A 22768-nucleotide genomic window follows, 5' to 3' on the forward strand; every position below is an offset into this window, starting at 1 on the left:
CCAGCTTACAAAATACTGAGCAATATATGTTAATCATATACTTTCTACACCATATACAACCCGAGTTATAAATGTTGTCAGGTGCCAATACAAACCTTACAAAGGATATTACACTTAGTATCTATACTGTAGAGTCTATTATATCAACATCTTTTAGCATTTGCATTAGCTAATATCATGTCATTTCAGAGGCTTGCCAAGTTAAATTTTTCTAACATGCAGATGGCACTTGCTCATTCATTTCACACTAGCTGGTTACTCATTTTGTGTGAAGTTCAGTCCCATGGAGAGGGCCCACGCAAGGCCTATCTGCCATCTAAGCCCTATGTAAACTTTAATTTGAGGCATTCTCTGGTTCCTAGGCTTTGTGCTGAGCCACTACAAAGGGATGCATTTCATCCTCTGTTAAGAACAGTGATGAACCTTGTGTCTGAATCCTTTGTGGAATTTATATCTGCACCTGAACTTGGCAGCTCAGGTCTGTCTCTCTAATCTAGAACAATAGAATGACTTATTAAAGACTCTGTCCATTGACTCCCATAACCTTTGGATCAGGCCCTAAGTCATTTGTCCACAATTCTCCTGCTACAGAAAAGACGTGTACCCATTAGGTTAAACTGATGAGAAGCCTCTGTGTTATGTTTCAGAAAACAGGTCATGCTGTCCGAGCCATAGGGAGACTATCCTCCATGGCAATGATTTCTGGTCTGAGTGGAAGGAAGTCCTCTACAAGCTCACCTACCAGTCCTATAAATACAGATAAAGTAGACCTGAATGGTAAGGTACTGCACTGAATTGTAAAAGTAATAACAATTTTTATCGATACAATGTCCTCTGCCAAGTCGGAACAAAGAGTTTAATTATAGAAAACCTTTTAAATAGCATCTGTCATATAAAACCAAACAAAATCCCAAAGACTATTGGAAACTAGCAAAGTTGCATAATTAAATATGTGTGTGTGCGCGCGCGTGCACATGCACATATGCACGTGCCCATCAGGATTGGTCTATTGCTCAGAATGGTTTACTGCACATACTGGGAGGCAGAAAGTGCTTGCTGTAATGCCAAGTAATGAAGGCACATTTGTCAGCTGTACTTAAATCAGCTTTGGAGAGAGTTTTGTGTGTGTGTGTGTGTGTGTGTGTCCACTATATATTTTGCAAGGGATGTATTTAGTTTTCATACAAATAACAGCACTAGCTGTGTCTAGGAGTGGAGCGCAGGCAGTACTATGTAACTCCATGCACAATGCTGCCAGGGCTTCTCAGACAAGGGACAAAATTTTCAAATACATGTGCCTAAAGCTAGGTACCCAAATCTTTATTTAGAGACCTTAATAAATGACCTCTTTTTCAGGGGTGCAGTATGCAGCAGCTGCCATGTAACTTACTGTGGATGGCAGGTGTGCAACCCCTCAGAAAATCAGGCCATTTGTTTGGGAGCTTACATATGAACTTTGGCCATCTAAGGCAGCCTAATTACCAGGAAATGCCCAGCCTAATGGTCATAGACAGATACAAGGAAAGAATAATGAAATTACGTTATGTTGCACTTTGCCATGTGTACATAACTCATTCTGTTTGATAGTCTGAATCTCTGGCTGGCTGTTAAAGACTAGCGCAAAAGGGTGACATAGTCTCACTATTCCATTAGTTTTATAGCATTAAGCATAATGAAAAAAAAAAGCTGGTTTCTGCAATTGTTTGGTTATTTAAAGAACCCCACCGTCATTCCTAGGGAATTTCAAAATAACTAACCCTCCTTTACTTTCTCTAGATGATGCTGCCAGGGCTTTCCTTGAAGTAGTGGCAGAGGAAAAACCCCATGTAAAGCCATACTTTACTAAAACAATCCTGGACATAGAAGTTGTGGAAGGAAGTGCTGCTAGATTTGACTGCAAAATTGAAGGTACTTTAAATTAATGTCTGTGTCATCCTTTTGCTTTCTCCCCTCCCCTGTCGTTTCTCTGTATTGCTCCATCATGCTTTTTTGCTTTAGTTCCCTTCAGCTTTGCCATTATGTGCACACTTACAGCATGGAACATGTTGCAATAATAGAATATATTTTGAGCCGCTTGGTGATCTCCCATGCTTGCCATGAAAAAGAAACCAGCTTCTACAGAGCTCCCATGGGCAAGTCACTTAATCTTTCTCCACGGCTAAGATCCCTACCTCACAGAGGGATTGTAAGGGTAAATTAATTAACGCTGGTAAGTGTTCAGATACTGCAATGAAGGGGGCCATGGATGGATAGAATAGATTAATGTCCTGTGGTAGAACTCCAAGCTCACATTGGATTAGTACTGGGTTCCTAGCACTTAGAGGGCTCCTGCTTTTTACTGATTTGTTTAAACAGGGAGACATTATTGGGTCTTTATTCAAGACTTTGCTGATGCAGCAGGCAAGAGAATAGTCTGAGAGCCTGTGCTCTCCTGTTTGCATGAGCAGCTCCTTATTGTAGTTCAGTTGTGTTGGAAATGTTTGCTTTCAGCAGTCTGACACTCACATTGGGATGGATAATCAGGTGGGTGTGATGGGAGCTTTAGATGTGTAACATGAGAGGAGAGTTCTTCTCCATCATCTTTTTCCCCACCAAAGTTGCTGGTCTCTTTCTCAGAGATACAAGAGAAGAGAAGCAAATGAGAAGTTCCCTTTCCAGCCTGAGCAGAGCTCTCTACTCCTTTCCTGGGGAGAGGGAAGTGCCCTGCAGAACAGGGGAGTGAGAATAGTGTGGAAAGCAGGGTCGAAAAAAATTCATGAGGGCAGATATATGTTTCTGATTCCTTTCCTGCTGTCCCCTGTAGAGATTTGTACCAACATGACCACTTTTTCCAGGCCCCCACTTAGTCAGGCCATGTCTACATCTAAAATTTTGCAGCGCTGGTTGTTACAGCTGTATAAGTACAGCTGTATAGGGCCAGCGCTGCAGAGTGGCCACACTTACAGCAACCAGCGCTGCAAGTGGTGTTAGATGTGGCCACACTGCAGCGCTGTTGGGCGGCTTCAAGGGGTTTTGGGGAAGGCGAGAGCAAACCGGGGAAGGAGACCAGCTTCGCCGCGGTTTGCTCTCGCGTTCTGCGAACCCCCCTGCAAACCGCAGGGAAGGAGACCTGCTTGTTCGGGGAACGCGAGAGCAAACCGCGGCGAAGCTGGTCTCCTTCCCCGGTTTGCTCTCGCGTTCCGCGAACCACCCTGCAAACCGCAGGGAAGGAGACCTGCTTGCTCGGGGGTTCGGCGAACGCGAGAGCAAACCGGGGAAGGAGACCAGCTTCGCCGCGGTTTGCTCTCGCGTTCCCCGAACAAGCAGGTCTCCTTCCCTGCGGTTTGCAGGGTGGTTCGCGGAACGCGAGAGCAAACCGCGGCGAAGCTGGTCTCCTTCCCCGGTTTGCTCTCGCGTTCGCCGAACCCCCGAGCAAGCAGGTCTCCTTCCCTGCGGTTTGCAGGGTGGTTCGCGGAACGCGAGAGCAAACCGCGGCGAAGCTGGTCTCCTTCCCCGGTTTGCTCTCGCGTTCCCGGAACCACCCAGCAAACCGCAGGGAAGGAGACCTGCTTGCTCGGGGTTCGGGGAACGCGAGAGCAAGCCGGGGAAGGAGACCAGCTTGATTACCAGAGGCTTCCTCAGGTATGCTGGGATACCTGCTTATTCCACGGAGGTCAAGAAAAGCGCTGGTAAGTGACTATACTTGATTACCAGCGCTGGATCACCAGCGCTGGATCCTCTACACCCGAGACAAAACGGGAGTACGGCCAGCGCTGCAAACAGGGAGTTGCAGCGCTGGTGGTGCCCTGCAGATGTGTACACCTCCTAAGTTGCAGCGCTGTAACTCCCTCACCAGCGCTGCAACTTTCTGATGTAGACAAGCCCTCAATTTGATTAATCTCAGATTGGCCTGTGTTCTGTTACTGGGGTGAGAACTTCAACCCCACTATGGTCCCTTTGTGTTGGATAAAAGAGCCTGAGCAATGTAAAAGGTCTCCAAAAGGCCTGGATCTGATGTGGGGAGAATTCCACTGGCCATGGGTATTGCAATACTGCCTTTCAAAGACCCCCTCAAAAGCCCTGGCATGTGGGCATGCTAGGCACGAGTTGGACATGCTGAGGACAGGTGGGGCCACAGCTCGTAGAACTACAGAGATTCTGAGCAGCTTTGCTGCCTGTAAAGCAGCATGAGAAGGCTGCCCTAACTTATTGGCACAGCACACAATCTCATACCCCTAGTATTTAAATCTCCGTGTTGGGGATTGTTAAGACTGCAAGCACTGTGAATGCTTCATGTCCTAATAGGGAGCCTCAAGTCTGTCATTAGGGACCCGTACTAGTTGATGACTGAGCTGCTGTGAAAAGCTTTCTTCTTTCATTAGAAAATAGTGACAAGTCAGATTAGTGAATACTTCCACTGTTAATTTCAGATTTTTGTTATTTGTACGGAAGTGGCAGCAGACAACTCTTATTTTCATTAGAATTCAGTAGGACTACTCGTGTGCTTAAATTTATGCATAAATCTATGTGGGATTGGGGTCTAAAACATTTAGTGTCTTGGCTTATTGCAGCTGCTGTTCTTTCCCACTGTCACAGGCTACCCTGACCCTGAGGTAATCTGGTACAAAGATGACCAATCTATTAAAGAGTCTCGTCACTTCCAGATAGATTATGATGAGGATGGGAACTGTTCTTTGACTATTTCTGAAGTTTGTGGGGACGATGATGCCAAATACACCTGCAAAGCTGTTAATAGCCTTGGAGAAGCAACTTGTACCGCAGAACTCATTGTGGAAACAATGGGAAAAGAGGAGGAGGAGGAGGAGGAGGAGGAAGAAGAAGAATGAAACAAGACGCAAAGGAAAAGATATTTGAAAAATTACATTATAAAGACTATATCTCTAAAACTCAGAAAACCAAGTTATTAAAAACACCTAGTGTGATACTTACATCACTGGGGGGAAGATGTTGTTTTTTCAGCATTATCAGTTGATACCTGTTTGTTTTATTTATGGGCATTAATTGGAAACAGCGGGCACTTTAAGTTGCTATGGTGATTGGATTTAGTTTAAGTAAGTCAGTTGTTGCCCAGCCTATTTTTAATGTGAAAGTATCATACTAATCTACAATTATAACCTGAATTTATAAATATCCTATTTATTGAGCTCATTCATTTGCACCGTCACTCTCATCAACCAATACTATAGCTGAGGTGGCTCCCTGAGATCTACATTTATCTCTATGCCCAGAAATCTTATCAAACACACACAAAGTTTCTATTGGTCTTAATACAATTGAACCCTACCATAGTAAAGTCATTCTTCACATAACTTAACTATAAGGGAAGGTTACACTATAACCAGCATTGCAATTTGCACGTAATAAAATGAAACAATCTTAGTCTTTCCTCCTCTTTAAAATAGTTTCACTGTCTGTCTGACCTTTACACACACACACACTTACCTCTTCCAATTTGCTATTAGTGTATTACTAATTCCACTAATCTTAGACCTCCATGAGTTTGTATGAGCTGATATTTCTTTCCTCACCTTTAACCAAGTGATTCTAACTTATCTATTTTCTCTTGAGGTGTCTGTTACCCTGGTACAGGTACAGATGTCTGCTTTAGAAACAAACTGAAAATGTAAAGAAACAGAAACCTTGCGGTTGTGCTTGTCATTTTAATCAAGATTCATGGTTCATATAAGTGCTGCTGGGAACTATAGGTTATTGTACATCCATTAACTTTTATCTGTGTGTGGAAACCGAGTTTAGTTAAAAATTTACTTGTACTTTATCTGGCCATTACAAAACAGCTCTCAACTGATGATTAGCTGGAAATTGCCACAGATTTTTAGAGTCGCCAAAAGAAAAAAGTAGTTTGGATTACAAGCTTCTTTATACCAAGCAATTACCAAGGAACCTTGTGTACTCTATGTGCTTGACAGTTTAGTTTTCATCTTGAGCCTGTCAGGAAGGCTTTCGCGTTTCAAAATTTTTTGCAAAAAACACACAAAAATCCAGAAAACATGTATCTTCTCAAAAGTGATTAATGCACGCAGACTGAGCAACTTTCCTTTACTCTCTCACTATTGGCACTTGTTAATTCTTTTTGTTCAAGGGTAATATCAGAGGCCATAAGATGATGTGCATAATCCAATGAGAATACATTTCCAGTATCTGTACATCATTCCAAATATGTGTTTTTTTCCTTTATTCCACTTTTTGTGTGTAGAGTACAACAATTTTATTTCAAGGAGTACCTTTTAAAAAAAACTTCATTTTGTTCCTCAAATTAAGGTTTCGAGTGTACTTTTATGCAGATGTATATGATATCAAGTTTAGGATGTTGGATATTACCTAGTTTTGTGTGTTATATTATTTGCTCTTCTACATGTCTTTAAAGTAACAAATCAAGCTCAACTAATGTGGATCACATAATGGTTTTTTAAATAACTGCTTAGCTCTTTGTTGCTAGGTTCAAATTGCCAGCACCAGCATGTCTTTTCTTTTTAAGTGGGTAAAGAACTCTTGTTATACTAAACACAATATTGCCACTACTCCTTATAAGGAAAGATTTTTTTTTAATCTGATTTAGAGCATACAGAGTTTTCCTCACATTTTAAATGTGTTTAGGTAACAATGGAGTGTCTTTTGTACCTTAATAAAATATGCTAGTATTTCCCCATTTTGTTAAACCATCAGAATTGGGAGAAATGAGAACACTACAGCTGTAGTTACTCACAATTTCTAAATAAATAAATAATACCACAAAGCATGCTGTTTGTATAATCAATTGCAGACTCCAGTTTATTCACACAGGCTGAGGAAGGCAAACAGGATCTCTCCTGATTCTCTCCTATACTGAGATCTACTTAGCACAGGAATAGGGTGGAGAAAGAGTGGCGGGGTTATGCCTCTGATTCTCATGGTGCATCTGCTGCCAGTTCAGGCCTATGGACATAAATTAGAGCTGCTAGGGGCTGCACTAATTTACACCACTGGCTATAATCATTATGGGACCATAAACTAGAGAATCTGCAGAGCATGGGCTGGAGGAAATTCTCAGCTGGCCAGTTAGGGCCAACTTCTAGCACTTTCTGTTACTTCAACAGCTCAAAATGGCTGGAACAGGGAGAGAGAATCTGTCCCAAAGCTTAGACAAGTGTATGTGTAGATTAGGGTGACCAGATAGCAAGTGTGAAAAATAGGGACACTTTCAGGGAGGGAAGGGGGTTGTTGCATATATAAGACAAAGCCCCTAATATTGGGACATCTGGTCACCTGAGTGTAGATATATAAAAATGTTATGCTTCTGCAAACTGTAAAGTCAAGCATATTTACCACTTGTGGTGCCTTTTTCATGAAAGAATGTATACAATCCACTAATGTACGATAATAGTCCAGGCACCATGCAGAACATGCCCAAAATAAAACTCTATGCGTTTGAGAAATATTCTGTTTTTCTAGAAATGCATATCTTAAGCAATACTTTAACATTCGAGAAGCACTGGTGATTTGAAGAATCAGAGCCTAAACAGACTTTATGCATGTGCTTAACTGTATTCATTGAAGTCGGAGACTACTCATTTACTTAAAGGTAAACATTTGCAGGATTGGAGTTTTAGATGAGGTTTCCGCTGATGCATCTACCTCCAACAGCACAGCTGATGCCTCACGCTCTCAAGACACAGTTCCTTGCACAGACTGGTTCACTTTACATCTGCTTCTATTTCCTTTGCCTCAAATTCAACTCTTCTCACTTAAAGCATAAAAAAAGCCTGAAGGCTGGAATAGTGGCCACTGCCTTCTGCTACTCCCATGCAAAGACTCTACTGTATGGCCAACCCACCCCTGCTTGCCCACAGAGAAGATATCGCAGGGCTTAAGTGGTACAGTTCTCCAGTCTTTAGTGAATTTCCCCCTCTGAAACCATAGGGACAAAAAAGAAACCATTGGACAAGACATTTGTCTACACCAATGGTTTTCAACCTTTTTTCATTTGCAGATACCTAAAAAAATTGAAAGGGAGGTGCAGACCCCTTTGGAAATCTTAGACATAGTCTGTGGACACCCTGGGATTGGTGGACCACAGTTGAAAATCACTATTCTATGTCAACATTTCACAGACCCTTTAGACATAGTCTGCAGACCCCCATGGATCCATGGACCTTAGGTTGAAAACCACTGGCCTAAACCATTAATGACCCAACAGAACCTTATTCCTAGACCTCACTGAAATTTCTTTACATATTTAGTTAAAGAATCCATGCTATAAATATTGCCTTAAAAACTGTTTTATTGTAAATTGTCTTTAAGGTCCTTAAGCCAAATTGACTTTCGATACACGCACATAGTGCACTGAATTCAGTGGGTGTTGTATTTGTTTATGTGAAAGCAAAATTTGGACTTTGCTCATGCTGTATCTGAGACAATGTCGTGTGTGTGCATGTATCCATAGTGTAGACACTAATTTCCTCATATCCTTGTAAAGCAGCTACACTATAAAGCCCTGTAGCATAGAAGACAAAGTGAGAACTACAGTGGGTTCACAGAATATTTATAACTTCAGTAAAAGAAATAATTTAATTTCCTCCCTTCATTGCTGTACTTTGTAAATTAAAAAATAATCTGGCAATATAAAACATCTAGTTATACTAGCTCTAGTTATACCTGGGTCTAACAAGCCACTGAAAGTTGTGGAGTGAGATCAAGAAGAGAGATTTTACCTTGTATTTTAAAAAATTGCATGGAAGTCATATCATTCTATTAAATGAATGAGTTTTTTTTAAATAAAATAACTCATTGTGCATTTTATTCCTTAATCCACATTTCAGTCCTCTACCGGTCTCTCAAGCAGATCCACGAGCACCTGCTCCAAACCCAGATGCAGGTAAATGTGGGTTCTGCCCATAGATCAGGCTGCCATGAGTGGTTAGAGGACTGGGAGTGGGGCAACCTAGACTCTAGTCCCAACTCTGCCCTTGACTTGCTGTGTAACTGGGATGCAAGTCACTTTAGCCACTCTAGCCCTGTTCAAATCAGGACTTTTGCAACGGACCAGGATTTCATCATCGATCTTCTCAGGGACAAAGCTAACACCGTCTTTCTCCATCCGCGCAATGCGCTTGGGGCTTCTAACGACAAAGCATCGCAGTTTCCAACTCTTGCCGAATCTGGTAATAGTTGATGTTTTCCTTAAAGCCCCAATTCATGGAGTAACGTGACTGCAGAAACAGCTCAACTTTCCTTTAAAAACAGCTACGTGTCCAGCGCACGGGGGTGCAGAGAAAAGCTCAAACCATGAAACTTACCACGGCTACATCTGAACGCAAACACGGAGAACCGCCATGTACTCAGATGGCATTAAGCTGGGGGAGGGGTCATGATTTTCAAATGCTCGGGGCCGCAGGCTGCTCTGAGGGGGCTCTCTCCTCACAGGCGCCTTCCCCAGGGAAGGGGCCCCGTGCACGCAGCGCAGGTCTCATTTGACACCAGAGCGCCGCTCCCGCCCGCGGCTTGGCGGGAACGGAGACCAGCTCCGCCCCGGCCCGACCGGGCGCTGGCGCCCCAGCGCGCAGGGCCGGGAGGGCCCCGCCCCCGCCCGGGCGTGCTGAGAAGAGGCGGGGCCGCGCAGCCGGCAGTTCCTAGGCAGGGCGGCAAACATGGCGGCGTCTGGGAGCGGCGGCGCTGGCCGGGCGGATAACGGCTACGGCAGCCAGCAGCCCCGGCGGAGGAAGGGCCCGGGCGCTCTGGCTACGACCTATCTGGTCATTTACAATGTGGTGATGACGGCGGGGTAAGCCGGGGCGGGGCGCGGCTCCCGCCTACTCTCTCGGCAGGGTCCCGCGCTAGCTGGGGCGGACCCGCATCCCATGCCGGGGACGCCAACCTTCTCCCGGCGTGAGCCCGGTAGCAGCCCGGGGACCCGGTCCCGTCCTCCACCTGCCTCGCCTGGTCCCGGGGCACCAGCCTTCGCCCGCGGGCTCCCGCCTAAGCTCTCCTGGGGGCTGCAAGGCTTGTCTGAGGGGCGGGTTTCAGAGCCCAGGTAGGGAGAGCAGGTATCCGCCTTCCTCGCCCCAGAGCCCCGCCTCTAGAAACCGCCCTTCCATCGGCGGGAGACGCTGTTCCCAGGTTCAGCCAAATCCGCCCCGACAGGAGGGGAGCTGGGGGGATTCTTCAGGATCGGCTCTAGGAATTATTTTGGGGGTGTTCTGTGGCTCGTGTTATACAGGAGGTCAGATCAGATCAGTGGTTTTCACACTTTTTTTTTTGGCGACCCAGTTGAAGAAAAGTGTTGATGCCCCTGACCCAATGATAGCTGGGGAGGAGGGGGCTCAGGGCTGGGTTCTGGGCTGGGGGTGCAGGCTCTGGGGTGGGTCTGGGGAGGAGGGACTTGAGGTGCAAGAGGGAGATCTGGAGGGACTCAGGGCTGGGGCAGGGGATCGGGGTGTGGGCTTATCTCTGGTGGCTCCTGATCAGCGGTACAGCCGGGGTGCAGAGGCAGGCTTCGTGCCTGTTCTGGCGCCACAGACCGCACTGAGCTCCAGAAGCAGCCCACAGGTCCAGATCCTAGGTGGAGGCTGGCAAGCATTTCTGCTTAGCTCTCACCTGGAGGCACCTCCCAGCTCCCATTGGCCAGGGGAGGGATAGCTCAGTGGTTTGAGCATTGGCCTGCTAAACCCAGGGTTGTGAGCTCAATCCTTGAGGGTGCCATTCAAAATCTATCTGGGGCTTGGTCCTGCTTTGAGCAGGGGGTTGGACTAGATCAGGGGTAGGCAACCTATGGCACAGGTGCCACAGGCGGCACGTGAGCTGATTTTCTGTGGCACTCACACTGGGTCCTGGCCACCAGTCCGGGGGGCTCTACATTTTAATTTAATTTTAAATGAAGCTTCTTAAACATTTTTAAAGCCTTATTTACTTTATATACAACAATACTTTAGTTATATATTATAGACTTATAGAAAGAGATCTTCTGAAAACATTAAAATGTATTACTGGCACGCAAAACCTTAACTTAGAGTGAATAAATGAAGACTCGGCACACCACTTCTGAAAGGTTGCCAACCCCTGGACTAGATGATCTCCTGAGGTCCTTTCCAACCCTGATATTCTATGATGGTGCTTGGGGTGGGGAACTGCATGCGGAGCCCGGTGGCACCCCTGCCTACGAGCTGTACCTGCTGCTGGCCACTTCCAAGGGAACTACTAGTTTTACTACTAGTTTTTACTGGCTGCCCCCCAAGACCCCTGGGTGCTAAGCAAGGTGACCTGGTGCCTTGGATTCCACGGCACAGTACTGGCTCGCAACTCGAACTCTGAAAACCACTGGACTAGCTTATCACCATGGTCCCCTCTGGCCTTGGAGTCTCCAAAATAATAAATAAGTGACTAGGGACTGTCATACTGGGCCAAATTGAGTGAGACCTTTCTTTTTTTTTAAAGCAATTTTAGGGTCTTGCTGAAACGTGGACTGAAAATCTTCCTTTGCAAGGAGGAGGGACTTGGGGAGGAAGCCTTAAAATGAATCCAGATAACCGAGACTTGGTCGATGTGGTACCGCGAAAACAAATCTGACAGGTCTTCTTCCTTTGGAGGAAGATGCCCTCATTTATGATTAGTGCTCATGAGGTTTCAAGTCCCTCCCTCTTGTAATGAACTTCTCTTGTTACATGTTTCAGCAGGACACAGAGTGCAATGCTTATTTTTAAATCTTTATTAAAATAATCTCATGTCAGCACACATCACTGATGGTGAGCTGGTGGATTTCAACTTGCTGGATGATTTTACTTTCCTTTAGGCATCGCTGTACGACAAGACAGTCCAACCCACATCAGGCACACACAGCTATGCATGAGAATAAATCTATTGTGAAATGTATAACGTATGCACATTTATGATATAAACTGTGATTATCTAATGGACAGAAAAATCTCTGTCTTCCTATCTGCTATAATTAAACTGTTTGTTTCATAAATGTGTAATTACATGAGCGGTAAATAAAATACACAGCTGGAAGTCAGCAGCTCTGGTTTGCTTTCCATCTTGCTGTGATGTTCCTATATGACTTTAGCTAAATTAACTCTCTGAGCTTGTTACTCCCCATTTTACAGATGCAAAAACACTTGCCTGAATCACTTGGCTGCTGTGAACTTCATTTGTTTGTAAAGTGCTTTGAGATCCTCAGATGAATTTTGTAGAAATGCGAAGTTGTTACATTCACATACACACAAACTTTATTTAAATGCAACAACTACTTTCTTTGTGAAAAATCTACACCTTAAAAAACACACACAAGTGGGGAAATAAATAAGGAAATGATCCAGACAGTTCCCTGCAGCCATATAATTCTTTATCACTTGTTATAACCTCCTTTTCTGATTTATTTATTTTTTGCCCAACTTTCCAGAAAACTGCACTCTCATGAGGTGTGGCCTGCAAAATTTCAGGTGGGCTGTTTTTGCTTTGGGGAAGCTTGTGGCAATGGGATGAAGAAGCATGGTCCCAGTGGTTAGGGCACTAGCTTAGAATTTGCAATTAAAACCAAGTCCCCAGATAGAATTCCTGTGTGACCTTGGGCAAGTCTCTGTTCCTCAGTTTCCCCCATCTGAAAAATGAGGATAATAGTTCTTGTCTGCCTCACAGGAGGGTGTTATGGGTATGACTATCGTAAAGCTTGTGAGGTGCTCAGATAGTGTGTGTGTGTGTGTGTGGGGGGCTATATAAGTACCTAAGGTAGATAGTTTTAATTTTTTTATGGAGTTATTTCAAACTTTGTAATTACAGATTAAATGTTTTTTAAGTTACCTTATCTGTTAGTAAAATCTTTTATTAGAACAGAATAAGTGTTGATCAAAACTTGATTTTCATTGCTTTTGATTTTCATGTTTGTTTTGTATTTCTCTGAACGTAAACAAGGGGTGCGGAATCTTTTTTGTGTCACCGGCTGTTGACCGACAGGGGAAAAAAAATCAACCGCAGGCCACTAACCCAGGGTGGAACAGAGGCTCAGGGATTCCCCCTGCAGCAGACTGGATGAAATTAACTAACAGGCTAGGTTCGCCACCCCTGACTTAGACAGTGACCATAGATTAGTTCCCTTTAAGGTTTATTTATAGTCAGTGTCTAATTTTGTTTGCACATTCTCCTGCATCAACACAATGCCGCATTATTTGATTGCCAAAACATTTTGGAGGGTGGGGAGGAAGGAATTGCAGAAACATTTCTGTAGGTTGAAGTTTTCTAAATAATTTTTTATATATCAAATTTCAGTCCAAATATGACCTGATGATCTCTTGTGGCAGACAGACAAACCCCACACAATAGAGAAAAACCTACTATGTTTTAATTTTGTTTTGTAACTGAATATTACAACATAAAAAAGTTTTTCCTAAAAATGGCTGATGAGTTCTAAAGAATGCCAGTAAGAATTTTTTTAGATGTGGGTACAGTTTTGTGGGCATATGAGGGATAAAGGAGGAACTTCCATTTTAAGCTCTTCATGAGAGAGAGCAGCAAAGAATCCTGTGGCACCTTATAGACTAACAGACGTTTTGGAGCATGAGCTTTCGTGGGTGAATACCCACTTCCTCAGATGCATGACATCCACCCACGAAAGCTCATGCTCCAAAACGTCTGTTAAGGTGCCACAGGATTCTTTGCTGCTTTTACGGATCCAGACTAACACGGCTACCCCTCTGATTCATGAGAGAGACTGTCACTTTTTTGTTTAGTAAAGTGCCATGCTTGCTCTTTTACTCCTGGAGGAATTCTGCGCCAAAACATTGAAGTCTGCATGCAATATTTTAAAATTCTGCATATTTTATTCGTTAAAATAACACAATATAATCATGCCAGTGTCAATTATTTTGGTAATTTATTTCAAAATACCTGTCAACAATTCTCCCAGCCAGGGGTCCAGATACCCCCACCCCTTCCCCTCAGAGCCCAGCCATGGGGTGCACCCCCCAACCCAGACACCCACACACACCCCAGAGCCCAGCTACAGGGCCCCCTTGAGTCCAGACACTTCTACCTCCTGTCCTCCCAGAGATCCAGAGGGGGAGAGAGCCAGATGCTGGGTCCTGGGCTTGTATGGAGTTTCCTGCACATGGCCTCCTTTCTTCAGAGCATGCCAGGAACTGGAGCTGCTGGGAACCCTCTAGATTCCTCCCTCTCCACCCCCCCTCCCCCGCAGCTGTATCTTCTATTTGAGTTTAGGTCAGGAATAAACAGCGGGAGCAGATGAACTCTGAAAATAATAAAGATCCCGTTTACATGCTGGAGTCCCTATTCTTGCCTTCCTCCCACACCAAATAAGCTCTGTGTGAAGGAGAAGGCCACCAAAAGTTATATAGAACCATTTTTAAATAAGAGCTCACCATGGGGCCTCAGAAGTTCTTTAAAAACTAGATATCAAAAACAGGGCATAGAGCTATTCAGCTGTCTGGTTGGAATCCAAAACAGATCAGTGGTTGCAGCCATCTTTCACTGTTTTTGTGCTATCTTAAATGATTTGGTGGTCTTAATCCATCTCCTAGTGAATGGATGTCCAGATCAACAAAACCTATCCGTGCATTAGGTGTCACATGAGTGGCCGTGGGAGGCAGTGTATTGGGCTGACATTAATCCTGACTTCTCTCAGCCCTTAAGGTGGGGGGGCCCTTCAAGTCAGTGTTGAGCCATAATGGGGAAGCTTACAAGGTTGCTACCTATACTGTACCAGTTCAGTAGCTAAACAGAACTTGGAATACATCAATTTTGAGGCTTTTGCATGTTTACAAAGGATAGCAGCTATCGTTGAATGGGAAAGGAAGATAAAAGGAGCAATCAAATGAGAAACTTAGGCACAGCATAAGATCTGTGTGGGATGGAAGGAAGTTGAGGACAGAAATATTAAGTCCTTAAAAAGAGAAGCTTTAAATTTTGTCTGGATTACTGCTTTCAGCACTAAATGCATTTTAAAATATAGTCATTTTATAATTAAAAGAGACTGTAATTGAAATTGTTGTACTTCACAGTATTTCTAAAATCAGCCATCCAACAGAAGAGAGAGAAAAAGGCAGGAAAAAGGATGGAGCTACTTTAGAACCCCATGTACTTTACCAGTTGCTTGATGTGGGTGTAATCTGTGTCTGCTGCAGGGGAATCTGTTGTTATGCCACCACGCATAACTTGGAGCTTTAGCTCAATTTCTCAACAAACCTGAAGAACGAGAGAGAAACAGGCACTTGCAGGTATAAACAAGACAATATCAACTTTCTGACAATCTAGTTTCAAAGGGAATCCTTGTGTGTTGCAGAGGATAATCTTACTGGTATTACAGTAACATCCTGGCATATTTTAAATAGCAGTCTTTTGAATAGCTAAATAACTTAACTCTTTACATATAGTAAATACTTAGTTTATCAAGGCATTGTTCCCATTTTCTAGAAATAGTGGAGATGGAAGTAAAATAGCTTTTTTTAATTGCGTCAGTGAATGCTACTCTGTACACATCTTTGGGCCTCAACGTTCTTTTATTTGGGCATTGAAAAGCCTGTGTTTAAAACATTAAAAATAAAGTTTAAACAAAAAAAGAAAAGGTTGATGTTTACCATTGAAGTTGGAATGATGTATGTACACTAACATTTAAGGGCAAAAAAAACTCTTAAGCCTTTAATACATTGGAAATAAACAAGGATAGTAGGAAAAAAAATTGAAATACACTCACAGTTCATGCAATGTCTTCAGTACCATTCCATGTGAAAAATCATATTATGTACTCAAAAAGCTATATCAGCACTACGCTTATCTGCACATATAGCTTCAGTCTGTCAACTAAGAGCTTGTCTACACTTGAAACACTACAGCAGCACAGCTGCAGCGCTTCAGTGTAGACAGTATACCTACGCTGACAGGAGAGGTTCTCCCACTGGTGTAGGTAATCCATCTCTCTACAGTCAGTAGCTAGGTTGATGAAAGAATTTTTCTGTCAACCTAGTGCTGTCTACACTGAAGGTTAGTTTGGCTTAGCTATGTTGCTCAGAAGTCTGGATTCTTCATATCTCTGAGTGATGTAGCTATGTTGACCAGGCCTGTAACACTGCTTTCTTCTTCCCATCCTGCAACAATCAATCTGAAATTAAAATTCACTGTGTTTTTGTCTGTTAACAGCATTGTTTATAAAGCTGTTGGGCCAGCTCATGGCTTCTCATACATCTCCCAGCGCTGCAGAACTGAATCCCCAGGATCCTTGCTTTCTGCTGAGTTCACACTGCCCTGAAATTTGAGTTCCTCAGTATCGATTTCCCTTGCTGTCCTGCAGAGCATAGGCTCTCTGTAGTCTTACTGAAAGTCTGTCTGAGGGACCCAATGAAACATTACACTCTAATCAAAATTTCAAATCAGGGAAAGTTAATGACTTATAACAAACAATTTAACCAATTTCAGATTTTGCAGAAAAGTTGTCCTTTGTCTTTAGAATAAACTTGGCAATTTTCCTAACAAGTTATAGGTGAATTAAAATTGGGGTTTATGATGCAATCCTGGTTGTAATCTTAATTATGGATTCATGTCTATGGTACCATAATAGTCTTTCTTACAATATTTTTAATAGTCCATTACTTTATTCATATTATTGAGAAAGATATGTGGTAATATTGTACTATGTGCATCTTTCATCCGCCATTTGTTTGTTTGTTTTTATTTTAATATGATGCGGGTCCTTTCCTGTGCTGAGGACTTTACTCACCAGGTTCAGTTTACTTAGAGAAACTTCCTTACCTGTAGCAGTTTCTGAAGAAATTTTAAGAAATTAAAAATGAAGACTGACAGGCTGTCATGTACATTGATTGGGGAGGCTTATGATGAATGGGGAAGATTACATTGAATCACAACCCTAAAATTAATGTCTTTTAAAATTTAATTTCCTATTTATATGGTAGGCTTCATAAAGCTATAGTATTGTAAGAGCTCTGAACACCAGTAAATATTGATTGATTGGCTGCTTGATAATTACCAAGTAATTAAACCCTCCAAAAGGGGTCTATTATGTAATCTTGAAGACAATGTTAATTTTAATGGCATGAACACCCCTCAATAACTAAATTTTAATTAAGCGTGGGTTATTAAGGGATAGTTTTTGTTTTTACCATGGTGTTAAGGATATTTTTGTATGCTCAGTACTGTAAGACATTCAAAAAGTGCATAAGACTTAACTCTTAAAAGTGATGGTTTGTACACATTCAAGCTTTGAAGTCCTTGCAGGGTTTCAGAATTTTGGCCAACTGTTGACATTGTGGAGGATTGTTGAATGACTGTTAACTGAAAACTAGCAGATAAGGATGGGAAATTATTTTTCTAGTTCAGAGGGTAACTTTTTAGCTTTGTTCATTCTCCGTATACGTGTTCAATTTAATATCCGCTTATCTTCAGTCTTTTCTTCTCTTTTTCCAGATGGCTTGTTATAGCAGTTGGTATAGTCCGAGCATATCTGACTAAGGGTAGCTACCATAGTCTTTACTACTCAATAGAAAAGCCCTTGAAATTCTTCCAAACTGGAGCTCTGCTTGAGGTAGGTGTAGATTATTTTTTTTGAAAAATGTTGCTGACAACTACATGAGTGTTAGGTGAGACAAAGTGACAAACTATTGTTAAACATCACTTCATTTTAAATTAGCTAATAATAATTAGCACTGTTTATTTTCAGTGTGCTTTACAAATATTAATGAAATAAGTCTTATGCCTCTGTGAGATAGGTTTTTTATCCCTATTTTACAGATGGGTTAACGATAAAGTAACAGAACTTGCTCTGCTCTAGGAAGATAGACAGCATCAAAGCTGAAATTTTATGCCCAGTATTTTTCTGAAAAACTAGATGTTGATGCTTGAAAACTGCAGCAAGTAGTGGGAACTTTGAAAGACTCCCCGTTATTGTAGTGTTCGTGGATGCTGTTCTGATAAAGCTAACTGTTTTAAAAATGATTAAACATGAAGTGTCTCTATTGATTTGAATTTTCTTTTTGTTCTAGATTCTACATTGTGCATTTGGTAAGCTTGGAATTGATTTTTCTGTTTCTCATGGAAAAAATGCTGTTTTGATTTTATTTAAAACAATCATTATTTAGTTTGTTACTAATATTATGGAGTAAATTCCCAGTTTCATTCTTGCATAGCTTCTCTGGCTTCTGTATAAATGTAGTAGAATTACTTTCAGTTGTCTCTTTCTAAATTATTATTTGGTAAAGGTTAATTCTAGTTGACAAAGAACTTTAGAGAAATCACAATTTTAAAATGTGGCCAAACTTAAAGTAAATAATACAAAGAGAGATAATCACTTAATGAACACTTTTATATAGTCTTTCATTGATAGTGAATCTTGAAGTGCTTTATAAATGCAGTACAGAACACTGCAGTTATTTCCTTAATTTACCCATCTTTATGATTCTTTGTATCACCCTTCCTTTCCAAAAACACCCTCCTTTATCTAGGAAGCTAAAATATCAGATGACTGTGAGCATAACTGTAATCCCTGACTTATAGTACATGATCCAAAACAGAGTGAAGACACACTATCTTTTCAGAATGTATCTAGAGTTTTTTGGGTTTTTCTGGTAGTTAGATGCAATTGATTATCTCCGAACTGGGAGGTAAATTCCAATAGAATATAAAACTCCATGTGTTTTAGATCTGATTTGACCCAATGTTCTGTTGTTATAGTGGCACAGGACTGTCACTGTAGGGAAAGGTTGCGTCAATACATCTGTTTAAAAGGTGGAGCTTTCTAAGTCCTCTAAAACTGACATGCTTAACTGGATTTCTTTGAAATGTGGTGCATCTCAGGAGAGTGCCACATAGGGTTAGACAGCCAAATCTGGAGTAAGTTGACCAAGGGGTTCCAAAGATATAACCTCCCCCCCACAATAGCCCTATTTAAAAAAGCTTCTAGATGGGCTTTTTTTGCCCAGAGCTCGAGCTCAAACTATTGATGTTATGTGGGTCAAAATTGTGTCAATCTGTCAAGTTTTATCCAAGGTAGTATATGGCACCCACTAACTCTTTGGGGGACCCAAATTAAGAACAGTATTTAGGAAAATATACATTTTATTTTTTACACTATGCATTCACCCACAGAGAAAAACTGGTAGAGTGTTTTCATTCCTGCCATTTTATATGCTTTAAATTCAACTCTCATAAGTGTTGCAAAATCCTAACAATTCCTCAGATTGCTTTGAAATTCAATGTGCCACGTGGGAGCGCGGGGTAACGTTAGTAGTCCAAAGCCTTGGCTCCTTCTGCTGCTTTGTACTGTTAAAGTGAGAGGTACTGATGACTGAATGAATCACAGACTCTCAATGGCTATGAACACACACGTCAATTAACATATCTAAGAATAAATTTATTCCTAAGCCTCCATCCAAGGGTATATCTACACTGAAGATGCTACAGTGACGCTGCTGCACTTCCCTGAGAGATGGCAGCTAGATCAATGGAAGAATTCTTCCATTGGCCTAGAGTTATCTACACCGGGGGTTAAGTCAGAATAGTATAGGGGAGGGGTCATGATTTTTAAATACTCGGGGCCGCAGTCATAGCATTTCTAAGTTCATCTGGGATTTTCTCATGGTTCCATATTTTGAGAACAAAAGCATGTAGCTGTAAGGTGAGTTTCTTTTCCCCTTTGCTTGTAAATTTCTGCAGTGATTCCATCAACTCCAGGTGCCTTTTGGTCTTCATCTGCTAAATAGCTCTGCACACTTCTTCCAGGGTTGGAGGTATTCCAAGTTCACCTCTGATCAGATACTGTGGGATGAAGGTGAAGAAACTGTCAGCTGCAGAGTCACTATTGAGGAAATCTTCAGAGTGTTCCTTCCAGTGTGCATTGATGGCTTCAGTTTCTTTGAAGAACTCCCTTCCATCCTTAGATCTCAGGAGGTTGCTCTCCAAATGCATGGGCCATAAATGGTTTTAATGGCATTAAGGAAGCCACACATATAATAAGTTTCTGTTCTTTATGTCACGAATCTTTACATCCTGTGCCTTTGCTTGTTGGTGAGCTGGCTTCTTTTGCACGGAGTTGATGTTCTGCCAGACACAAAAGTTGTTGTTTGTGATCAGTCAAGTGTTGTATCTTCCGATCATTATCATCAGTCCTGGTGTTTCCTGTCAGAGAACTCTAGTGCGTCTTCGCAGGCATTGAGGATGCTGGATTTGGGGAAAACCCTGCTGACACATTCCGGTTGTCTCTTTACATTTGACATTTTTTTGCTGAGGCATTTGCAGAAGACGTCCCTCTTTCTTGGATCTTTGAGTGTCCTTATACTGATTTTCTGTCTGCATCGTTTCCATTGAAGCTGTTTAGGGGCTAGTCTGCTGGTTGTGATCGAGCAGATGAGGTGATGATCAGTCCAGCAGTTGTCGCTTCCAGTCATGGCTTGAGTAATGCAGATGTCTGCAGTCCCAGGCCTGGACAATGACATAGGCAATCAAATGCCAGTGCTTGGATTGTGGATGTTACGATGTCCTGTATTTGTTTTACTGGCAGAACAAGGTGTTAGTGATAACAAGTTCATGTTCTGCACATTTGGTAAAGGAGGAGGATGCTGTTTGAAGTGATCTTTCCTACACTTTCCTAGCCAAGTCCCATCTGACTCTAGCATTAAAGTTGTCAAGAAGGATGAACCAATCTGTCACTGGAACACCAAAGAAGACTTGATCAAGGCTGGTGTAGAATTCTTCTTTGGCATCGTCGCTGGCATCAAGTGCTGGGGCATACACACTAATAACAGTAGCCTATTGGTTCACTGCAAGTTTCAATCAAAGAGACATAAGCACAGAGAGAGAGCTTGTTAAGTTGGTTAACAAGTTCAGTTTTGATGTCAAATCCAGCTGTGAGTTTGACATTTTTCTTCAGGTTTTCCTTTTCAAAAGAAGGTACATTAACTCCCTTGTTCCTTAAGCTCCCCCTCTCCTGCTCATTGAGTCTTGCTCAGAGCTGTGATATTGATGACATATTGCATAATTTCTTGGGCCACAATTGTGATAAGATGCTCTGGACAATTAGTATTAGGTTGGTCCATGAGAGTCTTGACATTCCAGGTCCCAAATTAGATGAAATGACTTTGCTGATTTCAGCCACTACAAGATGATTCCTCTGGATGTGGTAATGCAGACTGGCGGTGTGATGCAAGCTGTGTTTGAGGCACCTTTTCTATTCAGTTACAGTTGCCGAAAACGCACTCCTGCCTCATCTGAGTTCTTAACAACCATCTTGTAACTGCAGCTTCCATGCCAGTTTATGACTAGGAGCTCCCAGACATCACAATCTTGTTCCCATTGCCATTAGCTGGCCTCTGAAGGACTGAGGTATGTGCTGGTAGGTGGTGGTTCCATAAAAGATGTCTGCATGGATTCTTTTAATGTGAAGAAACCATTGCACACCAGTTTCCACACAGGTTCTTGACAGGACAAGATCTTAATCCATTGGCAAGGAGACCAAGACAACTGGAGATATACTGCTCCACTGCAGCCTATATTAAACTTCACAGCCATTGAGGATACTAGTGTTGACCTCTGCCTAATCAGTCATTAAAGGTCTTACTCCCAAAAGATTGAGGGCTAGACAGGTTTATAATAATGATGGCCTGAATTCGCCATGTCACAGCACCATTGGAGAGCACATGCGGCTTTTCAAAAAGGACAACATTGTCTCCACCACATTCTGGTGGTGCTGCTGCTGCTTGGTCCATGACTGCTTATTTGTCAGAGCTACCTCTGCTTATTTCGCAGTTAACATTCACTTTAGGTTGTTGTTCTGTGATCCACCACTTGTGGACGTGCTGGATAACAGTACAGCTCTGCAACCAGCCAGTTATCACAACATACTTCAATATGCACATACAATGGCCCTTGAGACTATAAGAATCAGGAGGGTCAAGATTCTGGTATTGGCTCTCACCTAACCAACTCCCCATAAAGAATACCACACGTGTACAATTTAAGAATTACTGTAATCTTTTACAACTGCCTTTCCCTGAGGGTATGTCTACATTTGAGCTTGGAGGTGCAAAAAATTATATATAAAAACAGTGTAGCCCAGGGTAGCATAGATGGTAGCTTGGGATAGTGTCCAAGGATGTACGAAGAGGGTCGAGGTGGGTTTGTACTCATAAAAGTAGCTTGAGGAGAGCTAGCACGGATACATCTGAGTGAGCTGGGAATCACACTTTCTAGCTCAAATGTAGACATACCATACAGAATACACTTAACCATCATTAAAAACTGCTTATTGTCTACTTCACTGCTGACAATATCCTTTGTAATAAATCCCTATGGCCTGCTACTGATGTAACGTACACAGTCTGCAAGGAAATGATGCCTACTGCATCCTGAAGAGACATATGCACCTCTTCCCTTTCATCACACTCATCAAAGGGTGCAACACAGCAATCTCCTCGTATCAGTCTCAGCTGTCACACCTCAAAGTAATCCACAGATCTCACAAACACCTCAGAGCTAAATACTGCCTTCACCATTCAGTACAGCTACACCTGACACTGACCACACTCATGCATGCAGATGATAAATGCTTAGACTGTTATTCCCAGCTCACTACTGACAATACTTTTTTCTAATAAACCCCCCTTGCACATTTTATCCTGAATATATACATGCAGCTCTTACCTGTGCTAACACACTGGAGGATGCAAAACATAGATTTCCCCATATAATCATAGCTCTGTCACTCAAGGTAATCCACCCATGTATCACAAACACATCTTTACTGCATGGATCCGACTGCTGCCTC

General features: G+C 42.4%; 2 protein-coding genes across 5 annotated transcripts in view; both read left to right on the forward strand.

Annotated features, from left to right (window-relative positions):
* MYLK (myosin light chain kinase) overlaps nt 1-6757 on the forward strand; it is a 344254-nt gene extending 337497 nt beyond the window's left edge. For all 3 annotated transcript variants that reach the window (XM_050916915.1, XM_050916916.1, XM_050916917.1), the window contains 3 exons: nt 648-777; nt 1777-1908; nt 4576-6757. In XM_050916915.1, coding sequence (XP_050772872.1) covers nt 648-777; nt 1777-1908; nt 4576-4826 — 513 coding nt within the window. In that variant the 3' untranslated portion in view covers nt 4827-6757. The remainder of the gene's footprint in view (nt 1-647; nt 778-1776; nt 1909-4575) is intronic.
* Nucleotides 6758-9632: 2875 nt separating this feature from the next.
* The window catches only part of HACD2 (3-hydroxyacyl-CoA dehydratase 2), a 40148-nt gene continuing 27012 nt past the window's right edge, over nt 9633-22768 (forward strand). Inside the window, exons 1-4 of one of the 2 annotated variants that reach the window (XM_050917179.1) lie at nt 9711-9778; nt 12392-12431; nt 17419-17536; nt 17994-18012. In XM_050917179.1, the coding sequence (XP_050773136.1) occupies nt 12406-12431; nt 17419-17536; nt 17994-18012 (163 nt within the window). In that variant the 5' untranslated portion in view covers nt 9711-9778; nt 12392-12405. Of the gene's footprint in view, nt 9779-12391; nt 12432-17418; nt 17537-17993; nt 18013-22768 lie in introns of both variants that reach the window. The other variant, XM_050917178.1, reaches the window with a different exon arrangement.

This window comes from Gopherus flavomarginatus, chromosome 10 (genome assembly GCF_025201925.1).
Source record: "Gopherus flavomarginatus isolate rGopFla2 chromosome 10, rGopFla2.mat.asm, whole genome shotgun sequence".
Taxonomy (NCBI): Eukaryota; Metazoa; Chordata; order Testudines; family Testudinidae; genus Gopherus; species Gopherus flavomarginatus.